Source organism: Bacillus rossius, chromosome 1, assembly GCF_032445375.1.
Source record: "Bacillus rossius redtenbacheri isolate Brsri chromosome 1, Brsri_v3, whole genome shotgun sequence".
In the NCBI taxonomy this organism is placed as follows: Eukaryota; Metazoa; Arthropoda; class Insecta; order Phasmatodea; family Bacillidae; genus Bacillus; species Bacillus rossius.
This window is the reverse complement of record NC_086330.1, coordinates 79416315-79438946: the sequence shown is the minus strand read 5'-3', so window position 1 is coordinate 79438946 and position 22632 is coordinate 79416315. Positions and strand designations below refer to the sequence as shown.

The 22632-nt window shown below is 35.6% G+C and overlaps 1 protein-coding gene across 7 annotated transcripts in view; it reads right to left on the bottom strand.

Annotated features, from left to right (window-relative positions):
• The window catches only part of LOC134538401 (uncharacterized), a 64575-nt gene that overhangs the window by 18494 nt on the left and 23449 nt on the right, over positions 1 to 22632 (bottom strand). For all 7 annotated transcript variants that reach the window (XM_063379716.1, XM_063379731.1, XM_063379750.1 and 4 more), the window contains exons 7-9: positions 6774 to 6969; positions 6609 to 6676; positions 3268 to 3441 (exon numbers count right to left, since the gene is read on the bottom strand). In XM_063379716.1, coding sequence (XP_063235786.1) covers positions 3268 to 3441; positions 6609 to 6676; positions 6774 to 6969 — 438 coding nt within the window. The remainder of the gene's footprint in view (positions 1 to 3267; positions 3442 to 6608; positions 6677 to 6773; positions 6970 to 22632) is intronic.

Here is a 22632-nt window from a genome sequence, read left to right as displayed (position 1 = left end):
AACTGAGAAAGATTTTGTGTTCGGGTTTGGAATCTTTTTTCCTGCAACTGCCTGTACATACATTACAATATTAGGCCAAATCTCAAGAGCACGAGTAACCACAATCACATTTTAAACCCATCTTACTGTACAAAACTTTAAGGGAAAGACATTTGATTCTGTCACTTTGACATAATCTGTCCTTCTAGCTGGTGAGTCCTCAAAAAGATAATACAAGCTAGATAAAACCTTATCTAGATCCCATGTGGATGTAGAACCATGCTTGAATGCCCCATGAATTATGTGTAACCCGCAGCTGCCTGTATGACTCACTGAAAATTGGAATCTCTCTTCAGCTGATCACACACAAGGTCATACAATATCCAATTTACGTTTGGGCCATCCATGGACAGCTGTAACAAAGAACTGCTTGGGATACTAACATCTGAATACATCTTTTCATAGGAGGTGAACATATCTTGAGCAATAGAGTGTTCTAAAAATTCGGAATGTATGTAAGACGATCTGACCTTATCACCTTCCCAGTAACGAACATGGTAATCCATTTATTTGTTTCTTCTGCAGTTTCCTGTTCATACTTTCATCAAAAAGCAAAACATAAGTGTCTTGTTTCCGAAGGGTTTCCATAAGTAGAGATTGAAAATATGGAGCAATGCCAAAACAACAAAGATAAGCACACTTAGTTTCTCTTAGTGAAAAGCTCTGGGCAATGTTACTGTCACTAAACATATGTTTGAAAATTTGTGAAATATCTTCACATGACTTATACAAATAGTGGCTACAGCATACTTTCAGGACCCACATAACTTCAGCTTTCAATGTATCATGGCTCGAGAAGAAGGGAGTAAGTTTCTGGTTTTCTTGAGGTGTAGGCCTAATGTTCACTTCAGTATCAGCCACCATGGAAGATGAACCTTGTTTGGACTTGGATCTACCATAAAAGTACCGGATTCCTAAACAAGACTTTTTGTCACTTGCACGATTGGAGTGTTTTTTCCCCATTCATGTGGCTTGTTAAAGCAGACACACCCATTTTGCTAACATCAAAATCAGTTTCACACACATTACACCTAGCTTTATTTTTGTTTCCAACTTTTCCCAGCCACTTATTAAAACTGGGATTCTGGAGCCACAAATCATTGAAAACACAATTTCCGGGCATTTTGATACAAACATTAAACTTAGTAGACCTAAATTAACCCTAGTTATGGTCTACACAAATTACACACTGAAAAAACAAACTCCACTACCACGAAATTAAACTAAACAAAACTGCATAGTGCGAAGTAGTTATTGCAGACACTAAAGTTACAATCACAGCTGAGTCCGAACGAAAACAGTGTCATTTTCTTCTTAAGCCAGCACACGCCAACTGCAGCCCGCAAAGAAACGGACCAACACGAAAAACGAATTAATACATTTGTGACGATGATGAAGTAGTTTACTGGTTATGTAAATCTTATCAGAGTTAATGTACAATATTTAATGAGCCATAAGATTTAGGTGGCAGTTACTGAATAAAGCATTTCAGCGGAATATTTTACACTGTAAACCTTCTGAGATGTTCGATAACGCTCGGAACACGCGCTCCGGCAGCCATACAATATGAAACGTATATTTACACATATTATGGTACAATTAAAGTATGGTTGCACTATAACTATAGTAATAGTTTATTTGTACCATAGTACTACACATTTATTGCTTCGTCATTCCGTTTAGGGTCGTACGCCGGTCTTACGCCTGTAGCCAGATATTTGTAGTACCCACAATTTCATGTCACGTTAACTCAAATGTCTAAATTCAAGAACTTTTCAAGACCCAAGTAATATCAATGACTTTTCAAGGCCTTGCAATCCCCTTACCTAAATTCAAGGACTTTCAAGGGCCGTACGAACCCTGGAAAACATTCCTCAGAAAAACTGATTAGGTAATTTCATAGTGAACTGATCGACACGATCAACGAGATGAAAACAGATCGCGCAAGAGAAAATACAGTATCACCAACAAACTCTTCTTAATATTCCCCTTCACATCCCTGACCCAAAATACAGACTGCTGTGCTTTAGAGGCTAAATATTATCAAAGCATAGTCAGACTTCTGATAGAGCAACTGACAAAATCCTTATTAGTCTGTGCGAAGAAGACTCCTGTATTACTGAGAACACATTGAAACCTCAACAGCAAAGAAAAATTTTCCATACACCAAGCTAAAATCCTGTACAATTAAAGTTTTCTTTTTCCGGACTGCGATACTCTTATACAATTCCCAAATTTCCCGGTCAGTAGATATCCTGTATAACCATGTCGTCTATGAATTGCAAGCACATTATTCAATGCATGGTTTGCCAATCTTGAAATGTATATAAATATTGTAATGCTGTTCAAAAAAAATTACTTTAATGAGAAATAGACACAACTTGCTGTATAAAATCAACCAAAACCTATTTTAACAAAATTTTTAACAATTTATAAAATTATTCAATTACAAATTTTAAATTTCACTGCAATAAAAAATACAATTTAATAAGAACAGCCTGATCTACAATATTAAAATTTTTCTCAACCATTACTGTGGCTATAAATGTACAAATAGCAGAGAAAAAAAAAATTCACATAGATTTCCCCAGTTCTCAAAAAACTGTATAAGTAGTCAAAAAATAGGACGAAAAAATGGGGGGAGGGGGGGGGGGGCGGGTGAATATCTAAATAAAAGAGTATAAGCTACAAACTTGCATAATTTTTATTTTGACATTTTATGCTATCTCAAAATTCTCATAGAATCTCATGACAGCAAGTCAAAATATTCAAGGTCAAAGGTAACAATTTTTTTGTAAATATCTTTCCTATGCGCTAAAAGACTTTTAAAGTTATAAGAAAAGTTGTGGAGCACAAAATTCTCCACAAATCTGATCTAGTAATATCTTATACTATTACCTGTTCTTGAGATGGAGAGTGTAGAGTGGGGAGCGCTTTAGTCATGTGTACGATAACGCAGGGTTAACTGTAGAATCCAGTATTTAGTACAATTTATGAAGTAACTGAGGTTGAATCCCTATTTGACTGGTCTATATGTCTTTGTTTTAACCAGTACAATCTCTACTGTGGAAAAATAAACTTTGGTTCTTTATGACTGGCAACCAAATTTTCGGTGGCAGACAAATTGAAGTGTCATCTGTACTTCGAACATTTGCGTGATATGAGCAGTCATTAAACGTAAGAGGAACTAATGGAAGCGACACATCCCTGGTCACAAAGCCAACACACCTCAGCGAGGGAGGGAGGAACTTTAGGCGCTTGATTCCTATCCACCGCTCTTTGAGCACCTCGTCGTTGACTGGCCGGATGTTGGGGAGGTTGTAGCAGGGCGCGGGTGGCGGCACCCTCATGCGCAGCCCCCAGATGGTGGTACGCTTCTTGATCTCTCGCCCACACTTGAACCTACAAACATGTATCATGTCAGTGCGGGGAGGTTGAACACATGACCTCCAAGCCAACCATCAAACACAACTACATCTTCACCCAATATTAATTTGCAAAATGAACGAAGTCAATCAAAGCTTTGGCTCCTGCTCCTGAACCTCCTTAACTTAACCTCGCCATTTGGCTAGAGACGGCAACATTTACGAGAATCCTGCGTAACCAACCAGAGCACTTCATGTAACTGAAATGAACATAACAGGGTTCTAGTTCTCTCTCCTCAGCCAATTTCCCCTATGTTTTCCTGTTTTCTTTGTCCCATTCAACAGTCTTCACGTGTCTTATCAGTAGACAATATTTAATGGTGTTATAGATAAAGTTTAAAAAAATAAAATAAAAAAATAAACCAACTAATTAACACGCAAGTCAGGTGTCTTGAGGCAAATAAAAAACGAAAATAGAGACATCCTACTAACAATGTAAACAAATCTTGGAAGTCAATTTTATAATTGTATAGATTTGAAAATTTACAAGTATATGGAATTCGGATGACCCTAGTAACCAGGTGAAATGTATGTGAGTCATTAAAACAAACCAATATCAAGGGGTTTGAAAAATTCCACTATCCACGTCCTGGCTCCATCATCTGATCAGTTCGATGGTACCAAATCATTGTATTGTCATCCAGATTAGATGTACTCGCAAAGTTTCAAACCAATAAGACAATTAGAAGTGCAGCGTTTAATCGCATAATTGTTTATGCCAGAAGAGCATTTTTGTTGACGAGTTTTTCATAAAAACAAAACATGTTGCATGGAAAGTATGTTTTATTAAAAGTAGAATATACAAAACAAAGCCAAATAATTCAAATTAGTTACCCATGCAACAAAAACCTATTTCATTCAACTTAACATAGAAAAACAAATCCCTGACTCAAATGTGAGCCGGAATAAAAATAGTGTACTCATGACCATAACTATCGTCATAGTACATACTAACCATGAAAGAGTGTGGGCTATACAATGTAGTTTACTCAGCAAGAGACAGAGTGCGAGCGTTGCATGCAATACGCAAGCTATCGATATTGGACTATGTACGTGCGCTCTATACTGGCATAAACGCAACCAAAAATTAATGATGCCAACTAGCGCTGGCTATATTTTTTATACACGCTACACAGCGGCAACGAACAGATTAAGGTTATGTCTTTAAAAGAAAATTTATACAGTGGACAAATTCATATTTCTGTTAATTAACTAAGTATGCAGTAATAATCTAACAAATAATGGACTTCAACTTTAAAATAGATTGATTTATACGGGAAAAGAATTTATGGGTAACATCTTACATGCGGAAAACATAACGTCCATCTTATGGAGAAAATGGTGGGACAGAAACATTTGATCATATTGGGTGAGAAATCATATTGTGCGGTTACATCTTAAACGAGTTTTACTGTAATTTCTGTACTTTTCCATTACCTATAACTACCACATTGCCTGAGAGCAACTTGAAAACCAATTGCTGTTGCATAGTGATCTTTGGCAAGGCCATGTTTACTACCTAAACAAAGCATCCAGAATCTTAACAGTGCGATCAAAAACATCATGCAAATTTTTAACTGAGAATTTTTTTCTTCCAAATTTTATTGCCCTAAAATAACAGTGTGATCATTATGCAATAAAATATAGTAGATTAAAATCTATTTCCAAGATTTGTTTATATAGTTTGTTAGTTAGTTACATGTGAAGCTAATAAAAGAGTGTTGTAAAGGAGATTTAGTCATTAAAAATAGTGAACTTTATCACTATTGTCATTATAAATTAAAACATATGTAATAATAGGTACACATGAAGCACAAATACGTTGATCAACTGCTTCAACAATTTCTGGGAAGACACTTAAAATTGTACATTAAACACTACTACATATATTTATTAGAGTACATTAAACCAAAAACTGCAACTAAAACATTCAATGTTTCTGTAATGTTCTTTAGTTCATGATTAATTTATAAAGATGAAAATAAAAAGTAAAGGTAAACAGTATATTTAAATGCAGTGTCAAGAGCCAAGAATTTATGGTTTTATATTTTGAAAAGTTTCGTAGTTGTCAGTCTTGCATTCATACATAAAATTATTCAAAGATCAAAACAAGAAATGGTACTATTGTAACTACTAAACCTACATAACTTTTTAAGCAGTGGGAAAAAAAAAAATTTGATTAATTGAATGGTTTAAGTTTATTTCTGGTGCCAATGTGATTTTAAATTAAATTTTACTTTCAGTCACTGTCTTATTATTTAAATACTGTACCATTAATATAAATAAAAAATCAATATGCAATGTTAAAAGCTCTAAATAACTAAACAATTATACATTTCCTTGTAGTGTTTCCTAGTAAGCTTTTAGCCATGCTTGTATGATGCTAGCTAGTCTACTTTTATTTACTGTAGGGAAAAAAAAAACTTAGTACATAACATTTAAGATTTTAAAATAAGAGCCTAAATTAAATATGTATTTAATTAATTCTATATTTTAATAGACAAAGTGAAGCAATTTAAGTAAATTTTGCTAAATTTTGTGTTTTGCCTTACATTTTGGTGTTATGTGGTGTATTGACTTCCTGTTTGCCGTTATTTCGTTTTTTTCACAATTCACCATATAATCTTGCCTCTACTCATCAGTCTACCAGGCAAGATAAAAAAATAAACTACAATACAAATTACTTTTACTAACACAACACCATTTCAAAGAGCATGCATAAAATGTCAAATCATATATAAAATAATGTTTCCGTGCACAATATACAGTATGTACTATATCTGAACTTCATAACCAATTAATACTACCAGTGCAGAATTTTTTTAACTAAATTTAAATCATAATCATCATAAACACTATATAGTAGGCATTTGACTGCACTTCATGTTGATACATACTTGTTTGTATAACGTACATTGAATTACTGTTAGCAAAAATTCAATAAATATTATTAATGGCACATTAATTACTGCTAACCTACTGTTTTGTATTTGTGTAGTTAGATACTGTCAAATTCCTTATCTGCAACAACAATCCTAAATAAATGAACATACCTACCATAACACACAAGAGCACAAAAAACTTGCATACTTAAAATAAATTCAAAGTGTTTCCTAGGTTAACAAAGGCTTTGAAAATACTCACCTATTTTTATTGTTCGTTAGCACGGCTAAAATATTCTCTCGCCTTTCTTCAACACTAACATCAAGAATCTGAAAAAATCAAATAAATATACCACCGACAATAGCTTGTAACATAATCTACCAATAGATGAAATTAAAAACTTGCAACCCTACAAAAAATACAAACCTTTGGTGGGAGCTGAAAGGAGTTCCAGTTTGTGTTGACGTATGGAATGACTGCAGAATCCAAGTCATAGTATTTTTTAGCATGAAATATAGTTAAGTTAAACAATGCTAAATGTACAATATCTACCCATTTCATTTCTAATCGACGTACAAATTCTTTTCCATAGTTGCAAAGGGAGCATACGAAGACGTAAAACCTGAAACAAAAACCAAAAATAAAACTCCAAATAAAAAGCAAGATTTTTTTTTTAAGTTGGATAAGGACAATATTAAGGGTTACTTCAACTATTAAAATAAATATTTAGATATTGCATGAATGATACACAAAACAGTATGTTTAGGAGTCATCAGAAACACTGATGAGAATGGCTTTAACTGTAAATGAAAAAATAATCCTAAGTAAAACAAAACAATTTAATTTTAACTCAGTGATTATGAATAAGTGAATAAATGATTGCAGCAGTACGTATATATTCTGTTTATTTCTCTTTGTAGCTGTCCTTATGTACATGTATTAATATTTAACATTTTCAGATGAAACATTATATTAAAATAACCTAGATAAGCAAAATTTATGAATTAAGATAAAAACCCTATATGGGCTATATGTACTGAGTTTTTATTTTATGGCACATAGAGGAGTTATTTTCAGCTTAAAGCAGTTTTAGCATCGCAGATCTTACCCTCAAAACTTTATATATATATATATATATCCCTACCTCACTATATCTACCACTATCTCCCATCTATATACCTATCTATATCTTCACATAGGTACATCAGGGGCGGATTCAGTGATGAGTCTTGGGAGGGGAACCAGTTCCATTCAGCTAATCACAAAATAAATAAATAAATAAATAAATTTACCATATATGTTGCCAGACCTATCTGCATAACTGTGGTCTATGGTGGAAGCAGATATTGACTGTTTTTGAATGGTTCAGAAAGTTAGAAAACATTATTTAGCAGATGGTAAACTAGGTTGCTAAACTAAAAAACATTGTGATTTTAGTTTTACAATAATCCTTAATCTTCTTGCTTAAAAGATTTTTTATAAGATTGTATAAACTGTACAGACAAAGAAAATTTTCAATTCAACAAGGAAAATTAGTAATTTTTTTTTCAGTGATAAACATATGCCATGATGCATCTTCTACTATTGTAGCAAAAACATGGCAAAACATTACACAGGCCAACAATAGTTTTGGTGCCAGGGTATTTGGAGCTGATTTCATATCTGACTGTAACCATTGCAACAGGGCAGAGAAAAATGAGGGGATCGAAGATATTCGGCGAACAACGATAATTAACAGGGAAGAGAAATGGGATAGAGTCAGCTTGAAGGCAGCACAGTGGCAGGATCCTGACCTGGCACCTATCATTAGCTGGTTAGAGAGTGGTGCTGGACGTCCAAAATGGCATGAAATCTCCAGTGACCAAAGGGCGGTGAAAACTTACTGGGCACAGTGAGATTCCTTGAGAATTGTGGATGGGCTACTAATGAGGGCATGGGAGAGTCCGAATGGAAAAGTAGTTACCATACAACTACTCCTTCCAAAGAGTCTAGTGGCAGAGGTGTTGAAAGAAATTCATGATGGTACCTCTGGTGGTCATCTAGGGGTGAACAAAACTCTAGCCAAGACCCATCAATGCTTCTATTGTTTGAGGTGTCGCCAGGATGTGGAGGCTTGGTGTAGACAATGCGAAGCATGCTCGGCTAAAAAGGGGCCACAACACCAGAGTCATGGGAAAATGAGGGCATACAATGTAGGGGCCCCCTTTGAGAGGATAGCCATCTACATCGCTGGACCATTTCCCAAGACTAAAGATGGTAACCGGTATATTCTGGTAGCAATGGATTACTTCAGCAAGTGGCCAGAGGCTTATGCTCTTCCTAATCAAGAAGCCTCCACTGTTGCAGATGCAATAGTCAACAACTTCATTTGCAGATTTGGGGTACCAATTGAGCTCCACTCAGACCAAGGCCGCAATTTCGAGTCGACAATATTTCAGGAGGTATGTCGGTTACTGGGAATAAATAAAACCAGGACTACAGCCCTACATCCTCAGTCCCATGGCATGGTGGAGAGGTTCAACAGAACTCTGGAGGAACACCTTGCCAAAGTTGTAGCCGAGCATCAACAGGATTGAGATCAACACATCCAGTTGTTCCTAATGGCATATAGATCTTCCATCCATGACTCCACTGGGCAGACCCCTGCGAGTATTGTGTTTGGACAGGAGTTGAGGCTGCCCTGTGATGTCAAGTTCGGTCGTCCGCGCAAGGAGCCGACCAGCACCACTGAATATATAAATCATCTAGAGGAGCGAATGTCACTTGTACACGAGGAAGCCCGCAGGAATCTTCAATTAGCTATGAATTGAATGAAGACTATGTATGATCTGAAAGCCAATTCATCCGGATTCCAGAAGGGTGATTTAGTGTGGTTGTATAACCGGCAACGAAGAAAGGTAAAGTGCCCTAAACTTCAAGCATCATGGGAAGGCCCCTATGAGGTCTTAAAGCGCCTAAATGATGTGGTTTACAGGATCCAGTGAGGAAAGAGGGGACGTATGAAAGTGGTACATTTGGACCGCTTGAGGGAATATGCAGGAAGGGATGCGTTACCTGTTCAGGACGAACAGGTTTAAGGAGGGGACAATGTTACGAACGTTAGCAAGGCCACGTCACGCGCAGGTGCACGCCGTAACATGAGATGTGCCGTGCGCACCTGGGTTGCCGCTTTATCCCCCTCCAGCCCTCCGCTCCCCCTGAGCGGCACTGTTAGTTTGACATCCAAAACCTGCCAGCTGCGGAGTTACGCGAGATGCCAACACGTGTTTTCGAGAGATTTCTGCCGTCGAGACTGCGGAATAACGCGACTGGCCCCGGCCGCTCTCGTGAGTTCTGGAATTGCACCGGGGCCTATATATATGCCAGAGGACGCCGGCCAGTCAGTGGAGTTCAGAGTGAAGTCGGGAGTTTTCCCGCAGCGGATTTTCCGGGCGATAGAGTGGCGAAGTCCCTGGACGAAGGTTACAGGGTGAAGAGTTCAGTTCCGGGCGATAGCGTCGCGGGCGCAGCGAATTTCCGAGCGAGGCGTCGAGTGGGATCTCGGCGAAGGGGAAGTGCGGCGGCGGCGGAGTCCTGCGACGGAGGTGCGGCCCAGCGAGGCGTGTGGATTGTGAGAAACGAGTGACTGGAGGAAGCAACATTTTTTTAAGTACAATTGATTAATTGGCATTTTTAGATTATTAGCTAGTAATGTAAATAGTGGCAATAAATAAAACGGTGTGTGATAAAAATCTTTAATTGGGCTATCCTTTACGAACCCGCAGTAAATCGTAACAATATTATACGTAATAAAACTAGGTAAATTTGAAAGAAGTACTAGCAAAACTGTGCCATACCAATGTAGCAGTTGTGCGCTTACAAGCGTGCAGTGTTTGCTAACACATTTTAATTATTTGGTTTCAAAACCGCATAAATGTCTTTTCTTTATTTTACTTTTGACAGAAACACGCGTCCTCTTTCGCCCCATGGTCTGCTCTGTGAGTATCAGGTCACGCAATATATTGAATGTTATTGTAATTTTGGCAATTTAAAATTTGTGATTTATGTGTAGTAAAGTAATTTTTAATTTTTATAATTTAATTTTTTTATAGTTGGTTGGTTTTCTAATGGTATATACGTTCCTTTATTTCCTATAATAAACTCATCTTTTACTACTGGAATCTTTCCATAATATCTTCAAACTGCAATAACTATTTCTCTGCATAAGAAAGGTAATAAATCCAATATATAAAATTATCATCTGATAGCAGTTACGTCTAGTTTCGCAATAATATTTGAACAATGTGTTAAAATTATATGTACGGAAATTATAAAATACTATCAAATTTACAACAGCTAGAAGTAGGTACTGAAACAGCTTTTGCTGATTTATAAAAGATACCGATACAAGGCAATTGATGATGAATCAATAGGAATTTTTTGTAAAGCATCTAACACGATTTGACACGATTAATCAAAATATGTTGAATAAAAAAAAAAAATTAACTGGGAATAGTTTAAAAACACACAAATTATTACAGTTTTATCTTAATGACATGAAGCATATCGTACCCATTCTGCTCAGCCTGAATGATTAGGTCCACATTGTCAATTCTGATATCCAAACAACAAATATCGGGGTTGCCCAAGGAAGCATTGTCCTGTCCTATTATTGAATACGTGAATGTTGCGGAAGAATCAGTAAAAATATGTATCTCATTAGCTTTGCGGATGACGCCAACATAATTCCTTAAAAAACCCAAATATTTAGAAGATTTTCGATAAATTGTATCATATTTGGTAGTGAACTTAGTAAGGTAGTTAAGAAATGTTCTTTTCTTTAGCCACTGTTTTTTTTACAATCCCTTACAGTATTGGTTGGTTGTATAAAGTATTATTTCAGACGAAAGTTGTAGATACTATTTATTAAGTTTGCAGAAGATAAGAATGTATTTTATATTTTATGTAGCAAGAATGTTATAATTTTTGTTTGTATTTCAATTCGAATCGTTTGTACTCCCTGCAACAATGTTTAGACTTATCAAAAATCACTTTATAAACATTTTTTAGAACACATCTAAAGTTTACAAACAATTTGAACTGATTTGATGGCATACTTGCTAAAGAAGTTAAGAAATTTTTTTGTCCTTTAACCTCTTTTTATTATTCCTTGCAGTTATTTGACAAAAATTTTGGTATGAATTTAACGAGGTATAATAACTCTTCATACAGATGCGGGGGTTATAGCAATTGTCCTATTAAAAAAAATAAACCTTCCCCATTTCTGCCCCATTGGTCAGATATTTGCCATTAACAAACTCAACCAAGATTTCTCAATGTTTTTTTGCATTAATTTGGAAATGTTTTGTGCAAAATTACGTAATTATTGTGTTCATAAAAATGTGTGTGTACACACACACACACACACACACACACAAACTTAAATTTTCATGAACACAATTACGTAATTTTGCACAAAACATTTCCAAATTAATGCAAAAAAAAAAAACATTGAGAAATCTTGGTCGAGTTTGTTAATGGCAAATATCTGACCAATGTTTTGAGAGATGATGATTTTGGGGACATTGAACTATGTAACAAAAAACTTTGTAGATATTTTCCGGAAGTCACACTAACTGCTACAATAGGAAGTCTTTCTCCAAAATCTACCTAACTATAAAAACAAAAATTACTTTTATTTCAATGATTTAAAGGCTAGCAAATTCATGCCAATACAATTGCATACGAACAGCATTTTTTATAATCACTCTATTAGTTGTGGCATTAATTTTTAGAGTTATAAACAAATCCAACTTAAACAAAAAAAATGAACAGTAAGGATTTAAATGAATAAACCGCCTCAGTCACTACAGAGAACTATTTAAATCGTTAAGATTCATCCTGTTCCTTGTATTTTTATCTTTGTATCCATTTTATATATCAAAACAACATGAAAAAATACTTCATTATCGATCCAGAAACAACCAAAAAATACACATGCAGAGAACCACAAAAAAATACTGCCTTCGCAAGTGTTTCTGCAGTGGATTTAAACTTATAATATCCTTTTGTGTTTCATACAATCAATTTTAAACTCTATTAAATTTAAATTAATTCTTCTAGATAAATTGAAGATTGTAGGACAGTGTCCATATTTGCCTGAAGTATATAATACTATACGTATTTGTCCCTGGAAGTGACATCACAGAAGTGATGTATATTCAAGTACGCAAGTAAACAAATCTGTGTACTTCTCACGTACTTCCAGTTGAAAACACGTCACCTTTTGAAAAACGATTTGTAGGTTATACTTGATTTTAAAAATTTAAGAACTCTTAAAAACATAAACCGTTTTTATTATAAATTTAATGAAAACATTAATTTATACACATTTATAAAGAAGTTTAAACAAATACATGCACATACACAGCCTATCTTTGGTAACAACAAAACGTAGGTAAAATAATAAATTAAATTGCCGTAAATTTGTGGGACAGCAATTAAGTGTTATAAATGACTATTTTCGACTAATTGTGTTCAAAAATAAAATTTAAACATCCGTTTTGGCTGGATAGTACCATGTGAAGAGGCCAAACATTGAACCTGTCCAGATTCGTCAAGGGCAAGTGAAGTACGCAAGGTTGCAAGCTCACAACTACATATGTACTTGAATTCGGATCAGCCTAAATAAACATGTTAGTAGTAGTATTATAGTTTGGTTGCTCCGAGCTCAGGCTTCAGGCTGAGGATTGAGGATGGGGTCAATGACCTATTGCTCTGGCGTTACGGCATCAATATTTGGTGTCAAAATTCCTAAATGAAATTCATATTTCGAGGGAAAAATTCCAGTTTTGAGGGAAAATTTCCCGTTCTAGTTCTCAAAACTGTCAACGGCTTTAAAATCCCTAAAAGCGGCTTAAATTCCTTAGTGTCAAGCCGTTCTATGCTGTTGAGGCCATGACCTTGACAATTAGGATGACATCACCGCAATTTGGAATTATCTCGTAACTGTTGCAATTATCGTGTGTATAAAAATTAAACTAAATGGCAGTAGCGCACTCTAGCAAGCGTAAACAAGATGACGACTGTGATGTCATAATCCTAGATGGTGGGCGTGACGTCATACTAGCTGGCGATATATATATACACACACACACGCACGCACACACCCTTGGCCTTAGTGGTGGGAAATCATTCTGCCGGCGGCTTCCATGGAGGAAGGATCGGCAGTAATTTTTTTAATATTTCACTCACCGGGTTCGAACCGAGGACTCTGAGTTTAATTTTGTAAGTGCATTTTTAAATAATACTTTATTAAATTTTTTTATAAATTTTAAACCTTTTCTCATTAAAATCTGAAAATAAATACGGATTTTCAAGATGGTGGTAGTGATCTCATAATCCAAGAGGGCGAAGTGATATTATTTAATTTTTTTTGAAGTTATACTTCTAATGCGATTTCCAACAAGGTTGCGTTAAACGTTTAATGCTCCTGGGGAGGGGGAATAGAAAGCGAGAACTAAGGAACTAAGTGGAGAGTAAGAAAAAAATAAATATCCTGACAGTTTGTAGTGTCGCCATATTTGTTTCAATTTTCAATACCCTTTTTGTATATTACAATATAAACACCCATGAAAGTGGGCATTAGAAATATATCCTCGTTAAAAATGATTCCCAAACCTATTTATAAAAAAACGAAGGCACTTTTTATAACTAGGTTTGATCCGACCGTGCAAGAACAAGACATCATTGATTACATATCTAATGAACTGAACTTATCCCAAGTTAAAGTAACTAAACTCAAAACTAAATTCAACTCCTACGCATCTTTCCACATCTCCGTGCTGGAAGAGGACTTTTCTAGAATAAATAACATTGTATTTTGGCCTAACGGCTGCTTGTTAAGCCCCTTCTACGGCAAACTACATCATGATCAAATTCTAAACAACAACTCTGCATCTGAAGAACCCATCATCAGGCCTAGTGCATCCACTTCCACATCCACCTCTACTTCTATTTCCGCATCCACATCTACTTCAATCTTGGTGCCTGGAGGAGCATCTTAATCTCCACCTGTGAAACAGTTTCTTGAAGAATATTCAGTTGCGTATCAAAATGTGAGAGGTTTACGAACCAAATCTATTGAATTTCAGGAAAACCTAATTAGTTCACATTTTGATATTATTTGTTTAACAGAAACATGGTTTAACAAAAATAATATCAACTCTCACTATTTTACAGACCGTTATTTAGTTTTTAGAGATGATAGAAACTCACAACTGACAATGAAGAATAGAGGCGGAGGTGTCTTATCTGCCATCAATAAGCATAAATTCTTATCAGTGCATCCTTTGTATGATTACGTTTTCCCCGGCATCGAAGCTGTCTGGTTAAAAATAAAACTAACGCCTACGAAATCATTAATACTTGGTACTATCTACTTACCTCCAGATATCACACCTAATATTTACCGGAATTATTTTGAAGCCTTGGAAGATAAACTGCTAGTCTGTTGTGATGATATATTGATTCTTGGTGATTTTAATGTGCCTGGCATTGACTGGTCTAATTCTAATCCTAATAACATTATACACTCACATGTCAAATCTAAAGCCAGTTACCTACTGAATTTCACATCCAGTCTTGGTTTATCACAATTTAATTGTACCCAACCAGCTATAAATCTCTTAGATCTGTGTCTTTCTAATCTTCCTCATTGTTTGGTATCACATTCTGCTGATATCCTTATCAAAGAAGATATATTCCATCCCGCTTTAAATATTAACATCATGTTAGAAACATGTCATAATAATATTAATCCCTCTTCTGTGTTCAGAAATTACAAAAAAGGGAATTATCTTGGTCTTTACAACTCTATTAATGACTGTGACTGGTCATACTTTTATAGTTCTACTGATGTTAATGATCTCGTGGATCAACTAACAACTTGTATTTCTGAAAAAATTGATACTTATATACCTCTTTCTATTAAAAAAATCTAAATATCCCCTTTGGTTTTCCAACGAATTAATAAGTGCTCTTAAATCTAAAAAACATTTCCACAAGTTGTACAAAAGAAATAATAATCTATTCTACTATGCAAAGTTCTCTCATTTTAGAAAATCTGTGAAATCTCTAATTAAACGCGACAAAATCCACTGGACTCAATCGACAAACAACAATATCAAGAAGAACCCTAAAAGTTTCTGGAGATATGTTAAAATAATGAAAGATGGTTATTATGAACAACTTTCTCTTAAAGTAAATGGGGATATATCAAATGATCCGAATGTGGTAACGAATGTGTTTGCTCAGTATTTCTCTAGTGTATATGTAACCCCAAATACTTCTCCCCCAATAACTACATCGGTCATGTCTGTTGAGACTATAGCTGTGCCTAAAATTTCTGAAAGTCTAATACTTTGGGCAATTAAGGACTTAAAATCAACTAAATCCACTGGTCCTGATGGCATTCCCAATTTTATTCTTAAAGGCTGTGCCCATCTTTTAGTACCCCTACTTTATCACATTTTTAACACCAGTCTGAAAACGAATATATTTCCCAATAATTGGAAAATAGCAAAAATGATTCCTATTCATAAAAATGGTTCAAAATTAGACGTCTCAAACTACAGGCCAATATCATTACTTAACGGGTTCTCCAAAATTTTTGAAAAAATTATAGCTAAATTTTTTAATTTTCAACTTAGTAATACTCTCACCAATAATCAACATGGTTTCAGGTCTGGTATGTCTACTACCACTAATCTTCTTACCTTTCTTAATCCTGTATATAATATAGTTACAAATAGGGGTCAGGCCGATGCCTGTTACTTCGACTTGGCCAAAGCCTTTGATACTGTAAACCATTCCTTACTTCTTATTAAATTATCCCATTTTGGTCTCTGTGGAAACTATATCAATTGGTTCTCAAGCTACCTATCCAACAGAAGTTTTTTTGTATCGATCAACAATCATAGATCTTCTCAGTATAATGCGTGTTCTGGTGTTCCCCAGGGAGGTACTCTTTCACCTCTTCTCTTTAATATATTTATTAATGACATTACACAAGTACTTTGCTACTCTACTGGAATTATTTTGCTGATGACCTAAAAATTTATAAAATTATTTATTCCTTAGAGGATTGTGAATTATTACAAGAAGATATTATTAAAGTTAATAATTGGTGTCTAAGAAACTTGGTCAAACTCAACAAAGATAAAACCAAGGTTATATCGTTCACTAGGAAATACCATCCGATTAAATATTCATACAAATTAGCGAATTCTATCATCTCTCAAGCCCACTACACAAAGGATCTCGGTATCATCCTTGATTCAAAACTATATTTCCATAAACATGTAGATTACTTATATTCCTATGCACGAAGAACTCTAGCGCTTATAAAATTTATTACTTCTTATGCAACCAACTCAGACTCACTTATCTCTCTTTACATGGCACTCATAAGATCAAAATTAGAATATGGCTCTGTTATCTGGAATGGTATCAACTTAACAGATACTGAAAACATCGAAAGTATTCAAAATAAAGTTATAGATTTAATTATTACAAGGAATCTCCCACGCCCCATTTGGACACCTCTGGTAGACCGTAGGGCCTATCTTGATGCTCTTTTTGTTCATAACTGTTACATTCATAAATTCAGATGCCCTTATCTTCTTGAAAAATACTGCCTTAAGAATTCCTCAATTCAATTCCCGCTTACGCTCTACTCTGTGTACTCTTATTACTAATAATGATATTATTTATAGACTTATAACAAATTACAATAATATATATTTGAATTCCAACAGTGTTTAATTATATATATTCTGATTTATGTCTGTCATAGCTATATTATTTTTCCTTCAATATCTCTTAACATTCAATAATTTGATTTTACCTGTATTAATTATGTTTGTATTTGTTTTTTATTTTTGTTAATGACCTAGTTGTTATTGTTCTTATTTCTATATATCTTTGTTTGTCTTGTTTATGTATCTGTGTTTCTGTGTTGTTATAAGCTTTTTTTTTTTTTGTGTTTTCTGTATTTTGTATTTTAGTTTTTTTTTTCGTGCCCACCATAAAAGTGTTTCAGCTGTCGGTGGGCATGTCACAAATACAAATAAAAATAAATAAATAAAAAATAAAAAATAAATTGCAGAAAAAAATCATGTTTCATAGACATAAATAGTGAGCGTGCGTCATTTCTCTATGTCCACTAGGTCTCGCCGCGTCAATTTTCTCCTTGGGGCGAACCCGTCCGCTTAATTAAATAAACAGCTTTTATGGCTGAATGATTTCATGATTTATTTCATGAAAATCTGCTCTCATAAAAAAGTTAAGTTTTATAGACATTCAATAGGTCTCTCTCTCTCTCTCTCTCTCTCTCTGAAAAACAATCTATGAATCCTTACAAATTTATTGCCTTTATTTTTTTAGTTTGATTTAATACAATATGATTTCAATAAAAATCAATTTCTACCCCTTCCTATTTTCCTGTCCACATTACGAAGTTTCACTTCTTCCGCGCAGAGGGACTCCACGCACTATTTTTGCATGCAATTAAAAACTACTTTTTAATGATGCCAAAGAAGCAAAACTTCTCACGCGCGTACCTAAGTACACGCACCCATTTTTTTATTTTTTATTTTTTATAAATTTAAAAATCTATGAATTCTTTGGACAATAATTACGATTTTTCAAGATGGCGGCCGTAACAAAAATTGCAAAGATCTATAATTCAAGATGGTGGGCGTAACGAAAAGGGCAACGATGACGTTATACACATCCAATATGACAGGCATAACGAAACATGCAACATTTCTAGAATCCAAGATGGTGGCCGTAACGATATGTGCAATGGTGTTTTGAAATATTTTTTATTTAAATTTTTTAATTAATTATTTTATAAATTTTAAAGTTTTTCCCGATTTTCTAGCATAAAAATTACGTAGTTTCAAAATGGTAGGCGTACTGATAATTGCAACAGCTACGACATAATTCACAATGGCGGTGATGTCATCCTAATTGTCAAGGTCATAACCTCGGCAGCTTAGAGCGGCTTGACGCAAAATTTAAGCCTCTTTTAGGATTTTACAAGCCGTTGACATTTTTGAGGACTAAAACGGAAATTTTTCCCTCGAATGAGGAATTTTTTTAAAAGGAATATTGAGTTATTTTTGAGGAATTTTGACACTAAAAATGGCCACCGTGACGTCAGAGCAATCGGTCATTGACCCCATCCTCAATCCTCAGCCTGAAGCCTGGGCTCGGAGCAATCAAAGTATAGTACTTGTGTAGTAATGCTATTAGAGCCTGCTTCAATTTCAGTCATTTTAATAAAATTATGTTTACCTCCAAAAACATTTTTAAAATTAGTATTGTATTGATGTTTGTCTGCTATGTAAACAGGGTAGATTTTAGTGTAAATCAATTAATATTCGTTATTTTCTGTTACTCATACGTTTATGCCCGTATGTATTCTTGATTAAAAAGTGAAAATGTATAATTTACAGGGCCCATAGCATAATTATGTGTACTAATTGCCGAAAATGTAATGTAATGATACTTGTATATCTAAGAAAAATTATAATATTTCTCATTAATTTGCAATGAATGTGTAATTATTTTTCTACAAAATTTGTCTAATACATTGCTATTTAATAAATAATTTTTCCTCTAATTGTTTTATTTTCATTTGTCCGAAGACATTTAATTATATACTAAGCATACTAATTTTTACTGTTTCTCAATTTTTCTTTATTATGCAATTTAAAAATGTATATTTGGTATGCAGCAATTACAATTTCTTAAACGTGAGTATAAATTACTATAAAACTATGTCCATGACTTATATTTATTGTACTAGTATTCCTCGCTCCTAATCACTTAGACTCTGGTTGATTTCCGTGTATTACATCAGTGGTCGTAATTTAAGCACGCCTTTTTCCTACTTAAATGATCCAGGTCCAGATCTGAAGCAGTGTTTTGCATGTGGTAACGTATTGATTGTTTTTTAGCGGTTTGAGAAGGGGGGATTACTACTCTTCGCGTATAACTTTATCTAGCCACCTCTGAAATATTATTTTGTTACCTATGACGATTAGCCTACTCCCTACATATGTTCATTCAGACACTTCTGACTGGGTAGTGAAGGTGGTTCGTGGTAAAGGTCTGTGACCTTTTCAGAGTTAAATTTTAATTATTTATTACAACATATGTTATTTCATGCCTGTCCGATTTGCAGTACATAAATACCTACAAGGAGAACCACCGGTGATGGTTGACGTCACCCGTAGGGATAGCATGAAGGCGCTCTCCATTTTGTCAGACGCGACAGCCAATATTTATGTTGCAATAATAAATCACTACACGAGAGCATATTTTGTAAATTTTAATTACGTATTTTTAAAATAAAAAATTTTGACGATTGCCAGGGTCATTGAGCAACTAATGACATAGATTTCAATCATAATACATGATAAATATAAATGAAGGGGTCATCAAAAGCCACAAGCTGCAGGACGGCTAAAAGCAAACCAAAAAATGCTTCAGCTCTATCCTCGTCTATACATACTATACATGCATAATACATTCAAACAACTAAAATTAGTGCAATAAGATGCAATATTTTGTGGACATATATTCACCTACAAATATAAATTGATTGTATAAAAAGGTCATTTTTATATAATCGTACAGAAAACTATAAATTTTAATCATATTTCAAAAAATGCTACTTTACAACAGAAAGTCTTGTAATTAGATGTGCAATCATATATCTGTGGCAAAATGTGTAAAGCAAGAAAACCTGTAGAAGCGCAAACCCTTTTTCGCACTGTATATAACAAGACATTTTTTTTATCGGGAAGGAAAACTGCATTACTGGCCAACCTCACTGATTGTAGTGGTCAGCTGTGTACGAGAGTTCTTGTGTCATCTCAAGGATTAGCTTATTTAGTATAAGCATGTCATACTAGTCAAATATGTTATAATAAATAACTAAAAACTTGATCTTGCATAACTTGCAGAAGAGACCAAATCTAAGAGTTTCGCCACCAACCCACCATGGTAAAATGTACAATATGTTTATTGTATAAGTGAAGTGTTCTTTATATTTGTTAGCATATGTATGCACAAAATTAATATTTATTATAATTCTGCTGGGTTTCATACGGTTACTTACGGGTTTAGAACTGAAATGTACCGAAAATAGTAATATTTGTCCTCTTACGCGCTGAGGGTCGAGTGGTCGAAGAAGTCTGGGGAGAATTGACAGAGAAAACCGAGCGGAAATCTTACTTTTCTCCGAGGCAGGCAGTTGGCTGGCTTCCCCCACCCCCCCTTTCCAGGCTCGTTGAAGAACATGACAACCCGCTAGGCGATAAGGAATTCAAAGAAAAGCGTGTTCTTTCCTCCTACTCCTCCACACCACCCCCCTCATCTATCCATAGCTCATCCATACAGCTAGTGCTCTCTATTGAGAATTTTGGAACTACGTGTGTTGTGTTCTTTCTTTGCGCGCTCGGGAGAAACTCAGGATCTTAACCTTAAACTGCCTATATATTTTACGGTGCTTGTCTGACCATGTAAACAAACACCAGATACTATCTTTAATGCCATTTGGTTATTTGCGGTATTCTGTAATTCTATTCACATTTTCTTCATCCATATGGAAAACTTGGGAAAATATGTAGATTCATTATTGAAAAGTGTTTGAAAGTATTGTTGCGAACTAGTGTAGGGGAGAATTAGGTTTGTAAGGATAATGCAATTAAGTTTTATTACAGTTTTATTTATTAATAAAATTTACATTAATAATAAATAATCGTACTTAAAAATGTCTGATCACAAATCACTGGCACTAAAAATGTTTATTCTCAAGTCAAGTTCCACAGTTTGCAGCCTTCACTGGAGCTAGGCTCAACAGTGGGTTGCCCCTTATCACGCTGCTGTTCACATGCACAGTCTCACGCCATTCAGTCGCACTCTCTCGTTCCCGTTGTTCCGTATCACACCACTCTCGAGGGGGTCTCTCACCCTCTTTGCCGATGTCACAGTTCCCTTCACTCGCGGAACTCTCAGAAATCTCCAAACTCGCTCGGAACTCTCAAGGAGGCAAGCATTGCTGCTCAAGTACTATGGCGCCCTTCTCAAACAGACAAGAGAAGCTGTGACGAGTAGCATCATCCCGGGCCGACCAGACATCCGAAACATCGAGAATAGCATTGCTTGATTACGCCACTTCACACTGCAACCTCTGAGGGATTCCCAAGGCCGCTCAGCGGTAGAACAATGCAGAAGCCAGATAATGTGTTGGAGGCGGAGGGGAGAGGGGTAGCAATGACTCTTGTAATCTTGCCAGGGACGCATGGCATGCCTTACGTCAGTGGACTGCACATGACACGGCATGTGATGCCAGTGGCTATGCAGGGCCGCCAGCCAGCTCCGAATCTGGTACGTGTTGCAGTTCTGCCTGCATTCGTAACACTGCCCTCGTTCATCCCAAACAGGTAACGCATCCCTTCCCGCATATTCCCTAAACCGGTCCAAATGTACCACTTTTATCCGTCCCCTATTTCCTCTCTGGATGCGGCAGACCACATTATTTAACCGAATCAAGACTTCATACGGGCCTGTTTTGCTAGAGGCAGCCGCCCGTGGTGCCTGTTCGATTAGCTCTGCATCACCTGTGTTGATGCGATGGTAGACCAGGCTTGTTCTCCCAAGGTCAGTATCCCTTAAGGAAAATACATCCTGGTTGCTTACCGGAAAATCTGTGACTTCTTCTACTTCTCCATCTGTTAGATTATTTTGGCATCGCCTTAGTAGATGTTCTAGAATTGGGTTCAGTGGTTGCGCATCACGTCTAATAGGTGAGGAAGACTAACACTGGCCTACCCAAGAGATTGGTTCACAGCTAGCTGTTTAAGAATACTTGTTCCAGAATCGAGGTTTGCCACCCTGACTGGTACAACCTTGCAATGCTTCGGGTGACCAGGCGTATCTTCGATCCTAATGTCATATCTGGCTCTATCAGGTAGCTCATGTTGTCCCTAGGGTTTCCCATAATCCTAGCTGCTATTATCTGCTCATGGTTTGCGGGAATTGAAACAGATTCGCTAACTACCACTTCCATTACACGAACTTCTAATTGGTCGAGGGTAAACAAGGCCACCTCCTCATCTTTAATATGCAGTACCTGTCCTTCCATGTCAATAACGAAACCGTATCTATTCATGATGTCCACTCTTAGAATTACCTTGTAGGTGATATCAGCAACGAGAAAGAACTGTGATAA